Source organism: Montipora foliosa, chromosome 13 (assembly GCF_036669935.1).
Source record: "Montipora foliosa isolate CH-2021 chromosome 13, ASM3666993v2, whole genome shotgun sequence".
Lineage (NCBI taxonomy): Eukaryota > Metazoa > Cnidaria > Anthozoa > Scleractinia > Acroporidae > Montipora > Montipora foliosa.
The window spans coordinates 16141031-16156791 of NC_090881.1; the positions used below are offsets into that span (position 1 = coordinate 16141031).

Consider the following 15761-nt stretch of genomic DNA (forward strand, 5'->3'; position numbering starts at 1 on the left):
AAAGAGGACTGCTTCACATTTCAGACCAGGCATACGTTTTCTTCATGGAACTAGAGAAAAGACGAGTGGAATTACTAAATCTACCTATTTTGAAGAAAGCACGGGCAGAAATGGTGGAAATGGCCATGACTGAATTGAAAGGCGATCAAGAATTAAAGACGCGTTGGGTACAGTGCTTTGAAAATGAGGATATCGGTAAATACAAGGTAATAATTTGTTTTCTTAATGGATTAGAGAATATACATGCGAATAAGAAAAAATACTATTTGCCTGGAAAGCACATGTGCGTTTTACGCCTATTACGCACGGTGGATAAAGACTGGAAACTAATACTAAATTAACATGGCGACTTCCGTTTATTAGCGATCCGTAATAACATATAAATTCAGAAATCCGTAAATTTAAGGTAGTGAAATTATTTACCGGTATTTGTAAGTAACGGTAATCGGTTTTGTTCTCAACAGGAATTCATTGAGAAGCTTCTGTCAAACATCTTGCTGTACTATGTAAACATGGGGGCATGTCAGTTTCTGAGAGATTTTCGAAGAGAATACCAAGTGAAGAAGACTGCGGAACTACGGAAACGAGTTTTGCAAAGGCAAGAGAGGAACAAAGAGAAAAGTGATAGTGTATCATTCCAGGTATTTATTTTATTAGCAATTTTCTACCTTACCATTACACTACTTGTAAGTTATTTGGATCTTGTTCAAAAATGGTTCTGCAAAATGGATTGGCACCAGTTTGTCCAATGACATTAGCCTAATTTTTCCTTTACCCCAGCTTTGACGTGCTCTTAACATTTTCAAATTTTAAAATTACATTGAAAATTGCAACTGAAAGGGCTTTATACCAGGCAACTTGCAGAAATACTATAGGGTCATGTATATAAATTATGTATAATTTCTTTTATAAAGGAACATTACATTCTCAACTTAACAGCACAGGTCTAGTATTTCATAACATTTCATTTCATCTCATTTCATTCCATTTCATTTCACAAATTGAGACTTGAAACTTACTTTGAAGTTTCTTTTGTAAGGTTTTGGGGGTTCTTTTTTTTTCTTTTCATAGGAAATTCTCCGAGACCGAAGTGACAACAAGAAAGTTTCTCATGGTCATCTTGTTGCCTTTATTAACCAGCACCAAGGCACTGCTCCACTTAGTCGTGTGTACAACAAATCACAGTTGGTTGCACTTTGTGAAGCGTATGATGTCAGAGTTTCTGCAAGGTCAACAAAGACAGTTATTGGTGAAGCCCTCCTGAATGCTATTGCACAGCACACATCCATCCCATTCACACCTCCTGTTGATGACAGAATTTTCAGGGTAGCAGGAAGAACAGAATCTGAAGATGGACACATCAGAATCCGGCTTTCAAGAGGTAAATCTAATGACATTTAGTTTAAATGACAATGATACTTTGAAAACTACTGACTGCAAGGTGAGAACTTTAGGAGCATTAAATATGAGATAGCCAAAACTGAATAATCAGATAAACAAAGAAAGAAAGTCACTTTACAGTCCTTTTTGCCTGCATTCCTTCAATTGATGGCCTTATGTTCATGTTGGTGCTGTTACAGGATGCATTGCTCTTGGTACTAATGGTTGTTTGGCCCAATCTGATGGAGTTCTGTGTTGATTGCTGCTGCAAGAAGGTGGGGTTATCATTCTGGCCATTGCATGAACGTATCTGGCAGAAATGATTCTCCACACAATCTTGATTTACAATCGCTGGTTTAATTACTGTGCTGGGGAATCTAGTCATTTTGTAATGGACCATGGACTGGAATCCAAGGCACATTGCTTGCAGATCAAACCACAATTTAGAAGAGATGAAGCTCTTGCTGTTTCCTTCAGTTTCATTGGCCCAGTGGCACATCCAGTTATAGAAATTGTTTAACTTGTGAAGTCTTAAGTCGTCAGATGAATTGATGTAAAGCCTATCATTAAATAAGCTCACAATCTCGCTTGTGTGATGAAGAAGCTCAATAACAGCATCCAAATAATCGCCATCCTTTCCGATCTTTTTCAGGTGTTCCTGGTACTTCTACAGAACAAAGAGAAAATGAAAATACAGTGAGTTAAGCACTTTTTGATGGAAGGTAAGAACTAATTTTAAATCGCTGGAAACCGCTTCTGACTGCTAAAAGAAAGGTGAAACTTGTATTTGGGGGTTTCACATCAGGTGATGTTAAAAAAAAAATCAGATTTTGGTTGCATACTAGCAGAAAACATTTTCATAAGTAACATTATAATCTTAAAGGCATTCTATCAAACATAAATGACAACCAAATAATCACCTGCAGTAGAAACAACATCTTGGCATCAAGCATATCTTCAGCAAGCTTGTTTCTCATTATACTGGCTGAATCAAGGTTTAAGTGTTGGATGCTTAATTTCTCATGTAGTGGGAGTGAGAAGCTCTGCTGGTCCCAGTCAAAGGCACTTCGGAACTGCTTCCAGGTGATTGACTTTCCACCAGTTTTGAGGCACCTGGGATTCCCATTCTTATTGCTCTTGTAGATGTTATTTCTGATTTTCTTTATGTTATGCTGTTGAATATATATAATATGTTTTACCGAAATACATAATTTAGTGGTAATGGCTGTTCTGATAGGTCTTGAGAGATTCTTTATCTAAACATGTTAAGCATAAATAGAAGACTTGAAAATTGCACCAGGTGAATGATGGTGGTAATTAAAAAGGCTTTAAATGCTCTTCTCAGTTAATTAACAATACCTGTGAATATTCCTGTAAAAGTAATGAATTTTCTTTTGGCCGCACAAAATTCACCCTCTCACCAATTTACACCCCCCCCCCCCCCCAACCCCACCCTGCTAAAAAAGAAATTGAAAGAGTGACTGACTGACTGACTGACTGTTTGAATGATTAACTGGAAACTGAATGAATGAATGAACAAACAAACGAACGAACGCACAAATGAATGACCAAGGGTGGGAGAGAGGGAGAAATAGGGGGGAGGGAGACAGGGAGGGAGGGGTGAGTATCCTACAGTTAACCAGTGAGCTCCTTACAGTGCCCGTCAGAAATAGGACATTTTTCTAATAACAATACTCCTACCTTTGGATCCATGATAAATATCATTGGACAACCAGTGTAAATGTTCGATGTTAGAAACTTGCTATCAACAGGGTCCTTGTTCTTAAAATGTATTTTGATGAATTGCCTGTTGCAATCTGCACCATCCAGCACACACCAGTATATCCTATATTAAAAAGAATGGCTGATAACTATCATGAATTTTCCTGTAATTGTTAACCCTCTATCGGTACTTATCTTTCATCATAGTTTTCCCCATCAGGTGAAAGTTCAAAGTTGACTTTTGAAAAGTCAGACCATGCACATTAAACAAGCTGGCAAAGATCTAAAATTTTAACCTCCTTTGTACATGTGCAGACATAGGGTATAACCTACTGAGTCTACATTCTGTTGCTGTGATGTCTCTAGTTTTTGCCATTTATCTGAGGGTATACAGCTAAAAGACTGATTCACTTACTCAAATCCAATTTCTAACATCTTCAGGACTCCCTCCCAGAACAGATGGTACAGATCGCTGGGTGTGCAGTTTGCTGATGGCCATTGTGCAATGGGAAACCTGAACCCACCATCACTCAGGAAAAAAAACTGTAACACATGTGTTGCAAGTTCTGGTTGACTGTCCTCACCTATAAATCATGTTAAAGTTGAAAAGCACTGAGAATATGTTAAATGTTATTCAAAATAAGTTAAGGGGGAGAATGCTGTTGTAATTGAAGGTCAGAGAGATTTCAATACATGGCTTAATGTATAACCCTAGGTACATGTATATCTTTCTTAATTAGGCAGACATACACACTCTGAAAATTTCATGAACACATTGGAAATTGAAAATAAGAAATGGGTTTAGCAAATTGATAACATTCAATGCAAACTATTTTGGTTATCGAATTCTGTAAATAATAAGCCATTTACATGTGTTGAAGAGCACTAGTACCTGACAAAGTTCTCGCGAGATCATGACCTCTCCCAAGGTCAACAAAGCCTACTAGCTTATGCTTGCCACTTACAGAGGTCATCTCTAGGTTCTCCTAAAGAAAGATGTGAAAGGGATGAAGAAAAAATTTTTTACCAAATTTATTGTAATTTACAAGGTATGTCAATTGCACTGATTTGCTTTTCAATGTTACCTGGACCTTCATTTCATCAATTGCAAAACCACCCATGTAATCTCCTGGCTTCAAACCATTTTCTTGGGCTGCATTTCTGCACCACATAAGTATTTCCTCATTCCAACCTGGAGTCTCTTTAACTTTGTTCTTATAAATTCTGTAATCATAGAGCAGTGTAAAATTTCAAATGTTTTGTTCCTCAGAATAGTAATTAAAAAATTGCACTGTAATTTTAAGTTATTTTATGACAGGGGGAGAAATTTATCAATTATCAGCTGCATTTATTCCCTTGTGTGATGAAAACAATCAGTTAAAAATGTACAAGTATGTGCTGCTCACCTTATTGTCTTATTGCTAGGTAAAATAATGAACTGTCGGAGGGGGTCCAGCACATGTGGGTTTTTGCAATAAAGATCCAGGCATAATCTAATGATCCTGCAATATATACAAAATATAAATGTAAACAATCAACTATTGAGAGATTTATGACACGGAATTTATTTATTTCAGGTATAACCAGTTTTCAGTCATTTAATTAAGTATTAGCTGTAGTGGGCCTTACCACTTCATACTTGGCAATGTGTATATAGTCTTATATCCTGCAATCTTTTTACTGGAAATTGAGTTTACATAGAAATTACTTTAGAAAAGTGACCTCACAAACTAAGGACTATTTAAAAAGGATTCTAATTACTACCTTGTAATTTTAGCACGTGCAAGGATATCTTTGTGTGTGTATAGGAAATTGAGGAGGGGAGAGGGGAGGGGGAAGGGGTAAAGGGGTTTTGGTTTTAAGTGGCTAGCATGAAAGTGTTCTATATTACATATTTCAGGTTACTTACTTTGGATGCCATCTGTACGCATTTTTAGTTTTACATCGTAGAAGATTCTCTTGCTGTTCCCACAGGCTGCCCATACTGTCAGGCACATTATCAGCAACTCCTTCAAACATCTTAGAGAGGTCTGCGTGGTCATCATTTTCCATCTCAATGCACTCGGCCTCAAACTTTTCTCTCCAGTAACGTTCTCTTTGTTCTGCATTTAGTCTTGCTTGCCTCTCCAATTTTAGTTGCTTGGTAACTTCTTCCTTAGAGAGAAAGCGCTTGTTGGTGAAAGGGCTGATTACCCCATTGGTTTCTAGTTTCCTTTTCTGCCTTTTTTTTTCCAAATAGTGTAGGTGTTGGCAGTTAGAACAGCACTGTCCTGCCCTTGAAAGTATAGAACAGTTCGCCGAAAAAGCCCTGCGTTCGACAATTTCTGGTGTTCTATTTGTCGACAAATCAGAAAAAATGCCAGTTTCATGAGAGAGCATCGTATGTAGAACCTCTCCATCTGTGATTGGCACTCCACGACATAAAGTCGAGTTATCTATGGAGGTTAAAACTGATTCGATCCGTTTCCAATTAGGAGATTGCTCAAGACATTCTAACTGAAAGACCGTTGTAAGATCGGCTTGACATCCATGGGATGTAAGTATGATGGAGTAAGATTCAACTTTTATAACAAATTTCACCTCTGTCACCACTCTCTGATTGCGGAATGACCAGGGTTCATATCTCGCGAAGGAGTATTGTCCTCCCTGATCACTTACCAAATGCCATCCGGTTTTTAACAGCGAGATCGGTTGGTTTTCATCAATTGCATCATGTAAACTTGATGATTTTCGCTGAAGACCTAAGTAATAGTTTTGTCGGCCTTTCCGCGAACCGCGTTTGACGACCCTGACTCCATCACCCCAGATCTCTTTAACTAAATGGCCGAACAAACGTGAACTTGCCGGACACGCAAAGTTTTCCTTCATCTTCTCTCCTTCAGCTAGGATTTCTCGGACTGCTACCAGTTTACCCTCGCAGTGTTCGAAGGTTGATAACAACCTACAAGATATACGAGCGGTTAACGTTTCATTTCACAAGGCCATGAGGATTAGTGTTCGCGTCGAGCGTTGAGTATATAATGTAAAACCTACCATGTCTTCCATTTCCACGACGAAGAAGTCATCGCTTTCGCATAGATCAATTTTTTCGCAGAGAAGCAAAGATAGATTAAGCACAATACTCTGGAAAATTACGTTTACTCAGCCACTTTTTGAAACTTTGTAAACACGACTCGATTTGATTTTGATTGGTCGATAGAAACAATGCGCCCCTTTGTAGCTTCGGAAGCAAACTTGACAATTTCTTGTTGATCTCCATTCAGTTGAACCCTGAAAAGGGCAGCAGAAAATTTCGAAGCCATGACAATCGAGCAAAATCGCGAGGTGCGAAGAAAATGTGCGAATGTGTGCAGGGGTCAAATTTACGAAATCAAAAGCACAAACTAAAACTTAAAACAATGTACTTACATCGTGAAAAAGAGGAACTGGAACTTTCTTCTACCACATGGCGTTTAGAAATAAGATTTTTCTAAGAATACGTGCGAAAATTGCCTGCAATGGGTTTCCACTGAGTTTGTGAGATGTTTTGTAAACACGGCTCGACTTGATTTGGACGTGATTTTGATTGGCTGATGTAAACAATGCGCCCCTTTGTACGCTTTGTGGGTTTGCAAAATAAAGCAGGAGGGTACCCGGGGAGCATTTTGGTTTGCGCGTTGACAAATCGTTGCTGTCTACCCCTGGTCGGGCTAATTATAGTTACCCAGCTTACTTTGCCAACCGCGAGAGTGTCCTAAACCGTTGGACGAGCCTGTTTTTGAAGTTGCGAGCGAAGAAATCTCGAAATGAATGTATCGTAGCGAAGGCGTTGTGGACGGAATTGCGTAGCGAGTGAACTGACATGGAGTTTCAACATCTCTTCTGCGATTCTACGGAGGAATTGAGTCGACGGGGTTATTTTCGGTGGATTTATTCCCTTCGAGCGGCGGGCACTCCGGAAATCAGTGTGCAGCCTTGTCTTTCTTTTAGCAGTGGAAACCCACAAAACGATAAGTCGCCGAAATCGCGTTAGATCGGCTTGCGAAGCTGGCAAACAACAAAGAATACAACACGGCAACAGGGTAAGTAGATTTTATTCACAAAATATAAGAATAATTGACTTTTCCAGCAAAGCCGTTGCCTTCCCATACAAACCTTTACAAATTCAAACCGTTGTAACACAATACCTCCATATGCTGTAAGGCGGGAGTCACGTTTCGCGTTGTTATGTAATACAGCATAAGTCACGTTACACTGAACTCGTAACATTTTGAGCTTGGGCTGCCTGTGGTTTCCCTTATGTTATCGTTGCAAAAGGGTACATCAAATTATTGGTTATCAGTAATTAAGCTTCCATGACGAAATTCTGACTCGAGAATTTAACGCTCGTATTGTTATTTTATTTGTCGTCAATTCATGCGATGTTATGTGCCAGAAAAGACGACAAGTAGCCGAGAAAAGGGCCATTTCTCATCTCCTTGTTTGTTTGTACATTTGTCTTTATCTAGTTCAAAATAGAACTTTGCTCTATCATAAGTCTTTCTTTATTATTCCACCTCATTCATTCACGCGCGTGCTACAATGTGGGCGAAGCATCTAAAAATAAATTGGCTCGAGCAGTTTCGAAGTAAAAGTAGAGAATGAAAGATTCTCTGTTGCATGGTCACGTTGGGTCACGGTCACCGTCACGCATGGTCACGTCGTCGTTATGCAGAGTACCGCTAGAATATGCCATAAAATTCGTGCTGCACGTGCAGCACGATAATTTCGTCATTTTTCACCAATCGGGAATTGAGCTGCATTATCATGCAAACGTTTAAGGTTTTTCTAGAAACTTGAACTAGCCAAAGGTGACTGAGAACAATGAGGTAAACGGTAAATAATTTAGCGCGGAACGAGAGAGGTGGTAAAAATCATAGGTACAGGTGAAATAAAATACGAATGAAGCATGGCGATCGTGGCGAATGTGGAACCCAAACTAAATTTCATTATCCCTAAAACTACTTCTCTTATGTTTATTCCTAAGGTCATCTTGTCAGATATCCCTAACCCATTAAAAGTATTTGCCTGGTTATCCGTTATCCACTGCAAAAATCTCCCTCTGAAAAAGGAGATCAGTGGCCACTTTTTCTATAGCACTGACCTGCAAACCCTGTAATAACTTGTTATCAAAACTGTGGACAATTTCCTTGAGTGAAATTTCAGCTCACGTTCTCTGTATCACTCGGGGGTTTAATGACAAGTACAGTATGAGGACAAATATTGTTATTTACTACATTCTTCCAATAAATTATATACAAGTTAAGTGATTCTCCCAAGCGAACGGGGTGCCAGAGCAAACAGGACCATTAAAATGACTTCACTTTGAAGAGGGAGTTTTGCGCACTTTCAAAAGGGAAGAGCCCTGAAGGAATTTAAGAAACTGTTACTGCTCTGAGCGGACGTGGGTAGTTTCTTTGTTTTTAAACTTTAAAAGTTCCAGATAAAACTGTCGTTGCTATGTGAAAAGTCAGCACGAAGTTGGGGTGAAATGAAGTGGTGTGGCCGCTAGGGAATGGGACCGAGCGCTACCGCTCTCTTCCGCAGCGATAGGGAATGACTGGGAACGAGACAACTAAACGCTGTGATATATGATGAAAAACGAGTTTTTTTATATATGGTTTGATACATTCAAGAGAGGACAGAGTGAAAGTCGTGTGTAAAGTAGACATTTTTTGGAATATACGCTTTGCATGAATATGAGTCAAACTTAAAGGGGCTATGTCATGCAAAATTTTGTAATTTCGTGACACCCAAAACGCCCAAAAAGTAGACTGAAACATTGCAAAAACCATTTTAAACTGTTAAACAACATACGAAACCCAGCAAAAGGAAAGAAAAGCATGGATAGAGACAAACGCACGAGATTGAAACGAATTGCATTTCGGTAATCCTGGAAAATTGGCTGGAGAAAGGTCGTATTGCTCAAAATCATGTTGTTTGTGATGTAACGATAATTTGATCAGTAAAGGAATTCCACATTACCATTTTCGACTCTTAAACTGGTGATTAACTAAAGATTTTCCCGAAACACTCTAAAATAACGTAACATAGCCCCTTTAAATTTGGCGAACCTAAAAAGTCTTTTGGCAATTTGACTCTATTATTATGCAAAACTTGAGCTACATTTTTCTTATGACGCGAGTGTAATCAAAGAAAAATTTGATGAAATAAGGGGTTGGTTTTTTTTAGTTTTTTTAAATCGTGTTTATGTAATTATTTAACCTAATTAAAATACAGGGCCTTTTTAGTTACAAAGAAGTTCCCGATCTTGTGACTAACAGCCTAGTTGCAACTTACGATATTGCAAAGAAAACAAAATGTGAAAACATTTTGAAACAGCTTAATTCTCTAAATCTGATCAGTCTCTTTTAAAGATATTGACCAGCTCAGATCTTAGATGTCCTCGCCTTAAAGTGAGACAGTGCTATTCATTATTCACTTTTGTATAGTAAATCAATTGATATCCATGTATAGTAACCAAAACTAATTCTAACCTAGTTTTTCTCTCGACTTAATTTAGGCTTCAAAAAAGTTTTTTTCAATTCATCTGAGTGCGTATTCAACCTAGTTAAAATGAGGATGACCAATTTAACCTAGGCAAAAACGGATTCAACCTGAGAGCGGATTTTACCGGCGTTTTATTTTTACATGAGCTCGGATTCCTTTGTTCTTTTCGGGAGGAATATATTACATAACCCCCAAATCAACCGTCTGAAAAGCTGGGTGCGGCTTTGATTGTTTGAAGGGAAGAGCGGGGCTAATGAACAGCTAATTTAAATGCGAGGGGATTTTGTATTAATATGCAAGGGGGATAACTCACTTATATGCGCTGCGCCCTCGGGCAACGCACGAGGGGAATAAATCACATAACCCATCGCTTCAGGCCGATAACTCTTACATAAAGCTCCCAATACGCCATACAATAAAACCTTTTTGAAATATTAAAGGTCCCTCTGGGAAAAAAATATGTGAAATATTGTGAAATTATATAACTATAACAATATGACCTGGTGATGATGATGAAGTGACAAGTCCTATAGCGCTGGCCACTAATTGGGAGAGTAAATCGAAGCAAACTCAAATTAACGCAAATCAAATCATATATTGACTTTTGAGGAGAGGGGAGAACCGGAGTACCCGGCGAAAAACCTCTCAGAGCAGAGTAGAGAACCAATAATTTCAATCCGCATGTGACTCTTGCCTGGGAATTGGACTCGGGCCACATTGTTGGGAGGCGAGTGCTCTCAACACTACGCCAACACGGCTCCCCATCACTGCAACCTACACCTTATTCAGTGAGTCTGCCAATCCTATCAATGTGTTCAACTGATCAAGTATCACATGTTTGTTGCACAACACTCTAATTCGCTTCGATATTTTTTTCTACCCATGAGCCTGACATGTTTCCGGTTACATCAGCAGTGTCCCAAATTCGCTGCAATGATCGTAGTTTAATTTCTGGTTCTCGTAGACAAGCCTGTACAGATTCCTTTCCACGGATCGCTTGTTCAAGACATTTTGTGCCTGAAAACTTGACATTGAGAGGGTACATTTGAAACTGATGATCCTCTAGGGGAATGTCAGTGAACTGTGGAAACATTTTTTCTTCTAATTGTCAGTAGCAGACCTACATTCACCTTAAAGGCCAGTACGAAAATTGACCACCTCTAGGCTTAGCCCTGAAACTAAACGGCTAATGAGTGAGAGAAGACGTGTAAAAGCTCATCGTAATCGTCTCCTGTGATCAATCGAAATGGGCCGAGTATCTAATTGACCGTTGTTTTAAGGCCTGTGAAAATGATAACTATCATTCTTCATTACTTCCAGCAAAATGCTGGCAAGGAATATATTAATATCCGGAAGAGAAAAACCTTGGCTCAGGGAACTCGATCAGTTTATTCGAACGGAAGGGATCACTTGTAGTGCGAGCAATTGCCCATCTACTCCGTCCAAAGAAATATATATATTTTTTCGTGAGTAATGAGTACAATTTGGTAAGGTAAATTTTGTCGTCATTCTCAATTATTAACGGCCAAAGAAACGTTCATGAATACAGAGAAGTGTCAATTTGGCGTTATTTTAATTTTTAATGTGCTAATTTCGTAATCGGTCCGTAGCTCTTAGCCAGTCACAGCGCTCGTTATACCTAATAATAGGTTTTCCAGGTAGAAAATGTGTTTGCAAAATTTATAAATTATAACGTGATAACGTAAACAGGGACCGATGCAGAAATGGCAGAAAGAGGGGACCTAAAAAATTGCGGCGAGAGCGCACCTCTCCCCTACATGCCCTCTATTCGAAAAATTCACGTTAGTGAAGATGTATTTGAAATACGAAAGGCTCTGAAACTGAACTAATTCTCTGAAGTAAAACCGCCTGATGCACACTGTACCACTTGAAAATCGGTTGGGTACAGACAGGGGGAAAAAAGGGCCCACCCCCCCCCCCCCCCCCCCCTAAATCTGCCCCAGTTAAAAGTAATGTTTGCAGCAGCACGTACGTTTTTACGGGCTTGTGTCACGGCGGTCGAGTCGATTTTGTGTAGTTTAACCAATTACTTGCTTTTACTCCCTTTGCAACTTAAGGTTAACCGCAGAAACGACATTTAAACAACACAACTCAAATCAACTACATATGCAAAAAGTCCAAACTAATGCCTCATGATTTTATTATTTCAGCAATGGTACAAACTGGCTTAGTTCAATTCAGTGAGGCTGGTTCTGTTTGTCTGTGCACAACACGGTAAACACTGACGAGAAACCATAAACTAGCCAGAAAAAACTGTAATCATGGCGGAAATCTAAATATAGTTAGCCATAGTAACTGCCGTTGCTTTTACTGCAAACCCAATATAGGTTTTATTGTCACATGTACCAGGCAAATACATCAACACAAGTAGTGCCATTGTTGTCACGCTCTGAACAATTCGCCCAGTCTTGTCCATACCATATCTGCAATTCCTGGTTCTTCAATAAACGTAACGGACTGGAATGGCTGCTTAGAACAAGCTCTGATGCTCCTTGCTTAATTCCTTCAAGAACGTAGAAGTGCTTTATTTGGTCGCAGGGATGATTTCCGAAATTGAACATTTTCAAATCTTCCTCTGTTGGCATAAGGGCTGTTTTGTTGGCATTTGTTATGATCGTCATAAATGTGTTTCTTGCATAGTAGTTTAAGTTGGTACAGCTCCAGTAGGAAGCAGCGGTAACCTTGTTGCATTTGATGGATCCACCTCTGTGCACGAGCTTCATGGCCTTTACATTTCCAGTTTTAGTCATGTTGAAGGCACCGTATTGATCCTCTCGAGCTCCAAAGCAAACCGGATCTTCGTTGATTTTTTGCCACACCTCTGAACATAAAAACAATTCTTTTATTACTAAAAAAAGTTATGTTTCGCTTTGTTAAACACTTTTTTGAGACAAGTGCAACATTAACAACAAAAATTGTCATGAAAACAATCAACTAAAAAAAGGAAGAGCTTGAACAAACAACTGCCTTGAATGGCTGTATGACCTTTCCATTGCAAGCCGAGAATTCGAGATGAAATCTGTCCTCTTTGTGCTTACTGTCCTGCTCTAATTGCAATATTTTGTACCTGCATCGTGGTAGTTAGCAACTCTAAAGCTTGGCTTCTTTAGCCACCACACACTCTCTCTTGGAAGTTTAATCTTCTATTTTATTATATCATGGCTCTGTCTCACAAGGGCTGGGAACTACCAAATTCACGAATTTGATTTGCTAAAATCGATATTGACCGCGGTCTAGATTTTCCCATCTAGACAGGCATCTAGACCAGTAATGTTTTGCGGTGAAAAAGTTGCAGACTAAAATGCTTAAATATTGAGTATTTTCTTCTAGCAATATTTATTTATGGAAGTGCCAAAAAGCATGATGAGAAAAAAAGGAGAACGAGCAAACTTTGGCAGAATTAAGGTCAGCTCATCGCCACTCATCGCCGTTCGCAAGCAAAATGTCAGTTAGTACAAACCAGTTACATTAAACGAATTAAATTGTTCTTGTTTGATATATGATAAACATCTTATTAACCGAGCTTAGTCAGTCTGTATAGGAGAATCTTAGCTCTGTCGTGTCCACAGACCTCACTGCGGTCGGTCTGTACTCACGACCTCGGTGAAGATTCTCCCATACAGAGCCCCTGCTATTTTATTCTGTCATTGTAAATTCCATTTTGAATAATTGTGAATAATAAACTCGATCTTAAAAGGGAAGTGTCACGCCATAACACTTAAAGTCGTCTTAGCATCAGTAAAGACCAAAAATTAATGCTGTAGTTTTGTTGCCAATGACCATCAAAGTGCACTGGATTTCGAAGCAGCTATTCTCTCTTGTTTGCAGTCAAGAATGGAGATGATGAAAATAGATTGAAACTTGAAAAAATTGGCCAATGTTCACCACGTTTGGCTCTTTGTGCCATAAATATATTTTATACTGTAAATAATTTGAACCCAGGAGTCATATCATAACACACTCATATCACACTCACCCGGACGATCGTACTTTACTTAATTACATTTTATATCTTGTTAGTGGGTCGTCAGAACTAATGTACTAATTTCGATTTTGACCTAAAAACAGCGAAGTTAGCATGACATTGCCCTTAAATGGCTCTATTCTTTAGTCTGAAAACAAGATGTTTTCGTCGGGAGAAAAGAAAAATATTGTCTCTTGGCTGTTATATAGCAGACATGTTGAGCCCAAAAGAGTTCAATGTCAACAGAATTATCCGGTGAAGAAGTCAACGACTTGTTGTATTCAACTGATTTTCAACACGAGAATGATCGTTGGTCTTATGGAAGGAACTAAAGAATTGAGACCTCCACCCCCCCCCCCCCCCACATGGGGGTTTTGGCACCTTTTTGTGTCCGAGGGGGTGGGGGATTTGTTGTTTTTTGTTGCATCAGTTTTGCCCGTGGGGTGGGGGATTAGTAAGGTTTTGAAATTCGTGGACGAGCGAGGACTGAGCCGAGTGAGTCGTATCCATGTGCTTTCTATAGTGCTCATGACATCTTATGCATCTGTGGACAGCCTAATCTGAAGGAGGATATGATCGGGTGTGACGGGCAGAATTGCAAGTTTAAATGGTACCACTTTTCCTGCGCTGGAATTACAAGCGAGAACGTGCCAGAGGGAGAGTGGCTGTGTGGGGCATGCAGCAGGGTCTGAAGGTTGGTTGGGGCATTATTTGACATTGTTCGTCCCAGGGGTGGGGGGATTTTTCACTTTACTTAGGGTTTAGAAAGAAAACAGGGTCCAAGTATATGGGGCATTATCACATTTTTTTCTACTCCAAGGCTAATGCCCCATACTTCCCCGGGGTGGGGGTTTCAATTGACAGGTGCATAATAGCTAGCACTGACCTTGGCAAGTAGCCTGGATAACCTGACCAGCATTTTCATCCGAGTTTATCCAGTGCTTGCTGTCAGAAACTTTGTTTCCTTCACTCGCTTTGATTTCAGCGCACGATTCAGCGGGAAGCTCTTGAATTGATCCCAGTGGCACTGCAGCCGAAATGTACAAAACTTCTATAACTATCAATGTAATATGAATGATGAGTGGTAGCAAATGCCGCACGGACCCAATATTGATGATCTTTTAATAACCCTCTGTTTTAACTAAGATTGAGTGGTTTTCGACTCAGCAAAAGTCCACGAAACCCTTTTTAAAAACCTTTTCCTCTTAAGAACCGTTTAGCCTCTGTCCCCAAATTAGACGCTTTTATATATAAACAAGAGGATACGGGTAGCCTACACTTTTGTTCGAAGGAATTTTAGCCGATTTTCTTTAAAATTCACAGTATTTCAATAATGTTTTATATTACGATATCTTAGTCAATGTACAGTTCAATTCCGAAGTCCAAAGTGCAAAGTCTAAAGTCCACAATCCTTGACCCAACCATATGGTCAAGTGCGATCGCAGAATAGTTGTTGACATTTGAAAACTGTTTTCACGGCGTTGACTCCAATCAAAACTAGTAATTAGATGCTTTACAAGTTTCAACGTTGGTATTTGAAAATATTTAATACTTTTTCTGAACAATAACAGCACGGTAAGATCTGTTACCGAGTCATACGGCAACGAAGGAGGCTCGAAAGGATTTTTAGCTGCGCGCGGGCGTAACCTTCACAGGCCATAACTAAGAAACACGCTTCAGCTGAATGAATCAAATTTCTATCAAAAGTAGCGCGGGTAACTCAGCGGAAGTGAAAATACGGCGTAAAATCGTGCGAACCGGAAATGAAACCGGTGACCTATCTTGATTTTTTGCGTGCTGGTATGGTTCATCGTTTCACAAACACTATAGCAACGAAAAACCCTTTCGAACCTCCTTAAGTTTATATCGCTCCGATGCTTGACTTGAATAACTGCATATCCACCAATGTGGTCCTGACCACAGCTATATATGTCAAACCTGGGTTGAAGCCGGCGAAAAATGCAGGAAAAAAATTATTTTTCAAACCATTTTCCACCTGAACACGAAAAGCGTCTATCGCGCTCATTGTTTGTGCGCAACTTTACTGCGCAGGTAACTCGACTGTAATATGTCACGCATTACTTCGAGCATTCGTGAAGTTGATTTTTTTTTTTTTATTCATTATGATTTCGGCAAGAATACATAA

The 15761-nt window shown here is 39.4% G+C and overlaps 3 protein-coding genes across 3 annotated transcripts in view; all 3 read right to left on the minus strand.

Annotated features, from left to right (window-relative positions):
* Positions 1–1510: 1510 nt before the first annotated feature.
* Positions 1511–2318, minus strand: LOC137981761 (uncharacterized). The gene is made up of 2 exons (XM_068828816.1): positions 2301–2318; positions 1511–2047 (listed from the first exon to the last, which is right to left on the minus strand). The coding sequence occupies exons 1-2, from the start codon at positions 2316–2318 to the stop codon at positions 1511–1513; spliced, it is 555 nt and encodes a 184-aa protein (XP_068684917.1).
* Positions 2319–3015: 697 nt separating this feature from the next.
* LOC137981763 (uncharacterized) lies at positions 3016–6167 on the minus strand. The gene is made up of 7 exons (XM_068828818.1): positions 6136–6167; positions 5012–6043; positions 4509–4604; positions 4188–4326; positions 3995–4088; positions 3518–3686; positions 3016–3226 (listed from the first exon to the last, which is right to left on the minus strand). Exons 1-7 carry the CDS (start codon positions 6165–6167, stop codon positions 3016–3018), a joined length of 1773 nt encoding a protein of 590 aa, XP_068684919.1.
* Positions 6168–11786: 5619 nt separating this feature from the next.
* LOC137983104 (uncharacterized) overlaps positions 11787–15761 on the minus strand; it is a 25695-nt gene continuing 21720 nt past the window's right edge. Inside the window, exons 3-4 of the mRNA XM_068830288.1 lie at positions 14502–14642; positions 11787–12472 (exon numbers count right to left, since the gene is read on the minus strand). Coding sequence (XP_068686389.1) covers positions 11988–12472; positions 14502–14642 — 626 coding nt within the window. The 3' untranslated portion in view covers positions 11787–11987. The remainder of the gene's footprint in view (positions 12473–14501; positions 14643–15761) is intronic.

Bases quoted from the DNA above. Each gene is read 5' to 3' on its own strand.
- LOC137981763 (XM_068828818.1), bottom strand. From the start codon at position 6,167: ATGACTTCTTCGTCGTGGAAATGGAAGACATG. The intron at 6,044-6,135 runs GTAGGTTTTACA...TATATCTTGTAG, and splicing joins TCGTGGAAATGGAAGACATG to GTTGTTATCAACCTTCGAAC. The intron at 4,605-5,011 runs GTAAGTAACCTG...TATATATTGCAG, and splicing joins GCGTACAGATGGCATCCAAA to GATCATTAGATTATGCCTGG.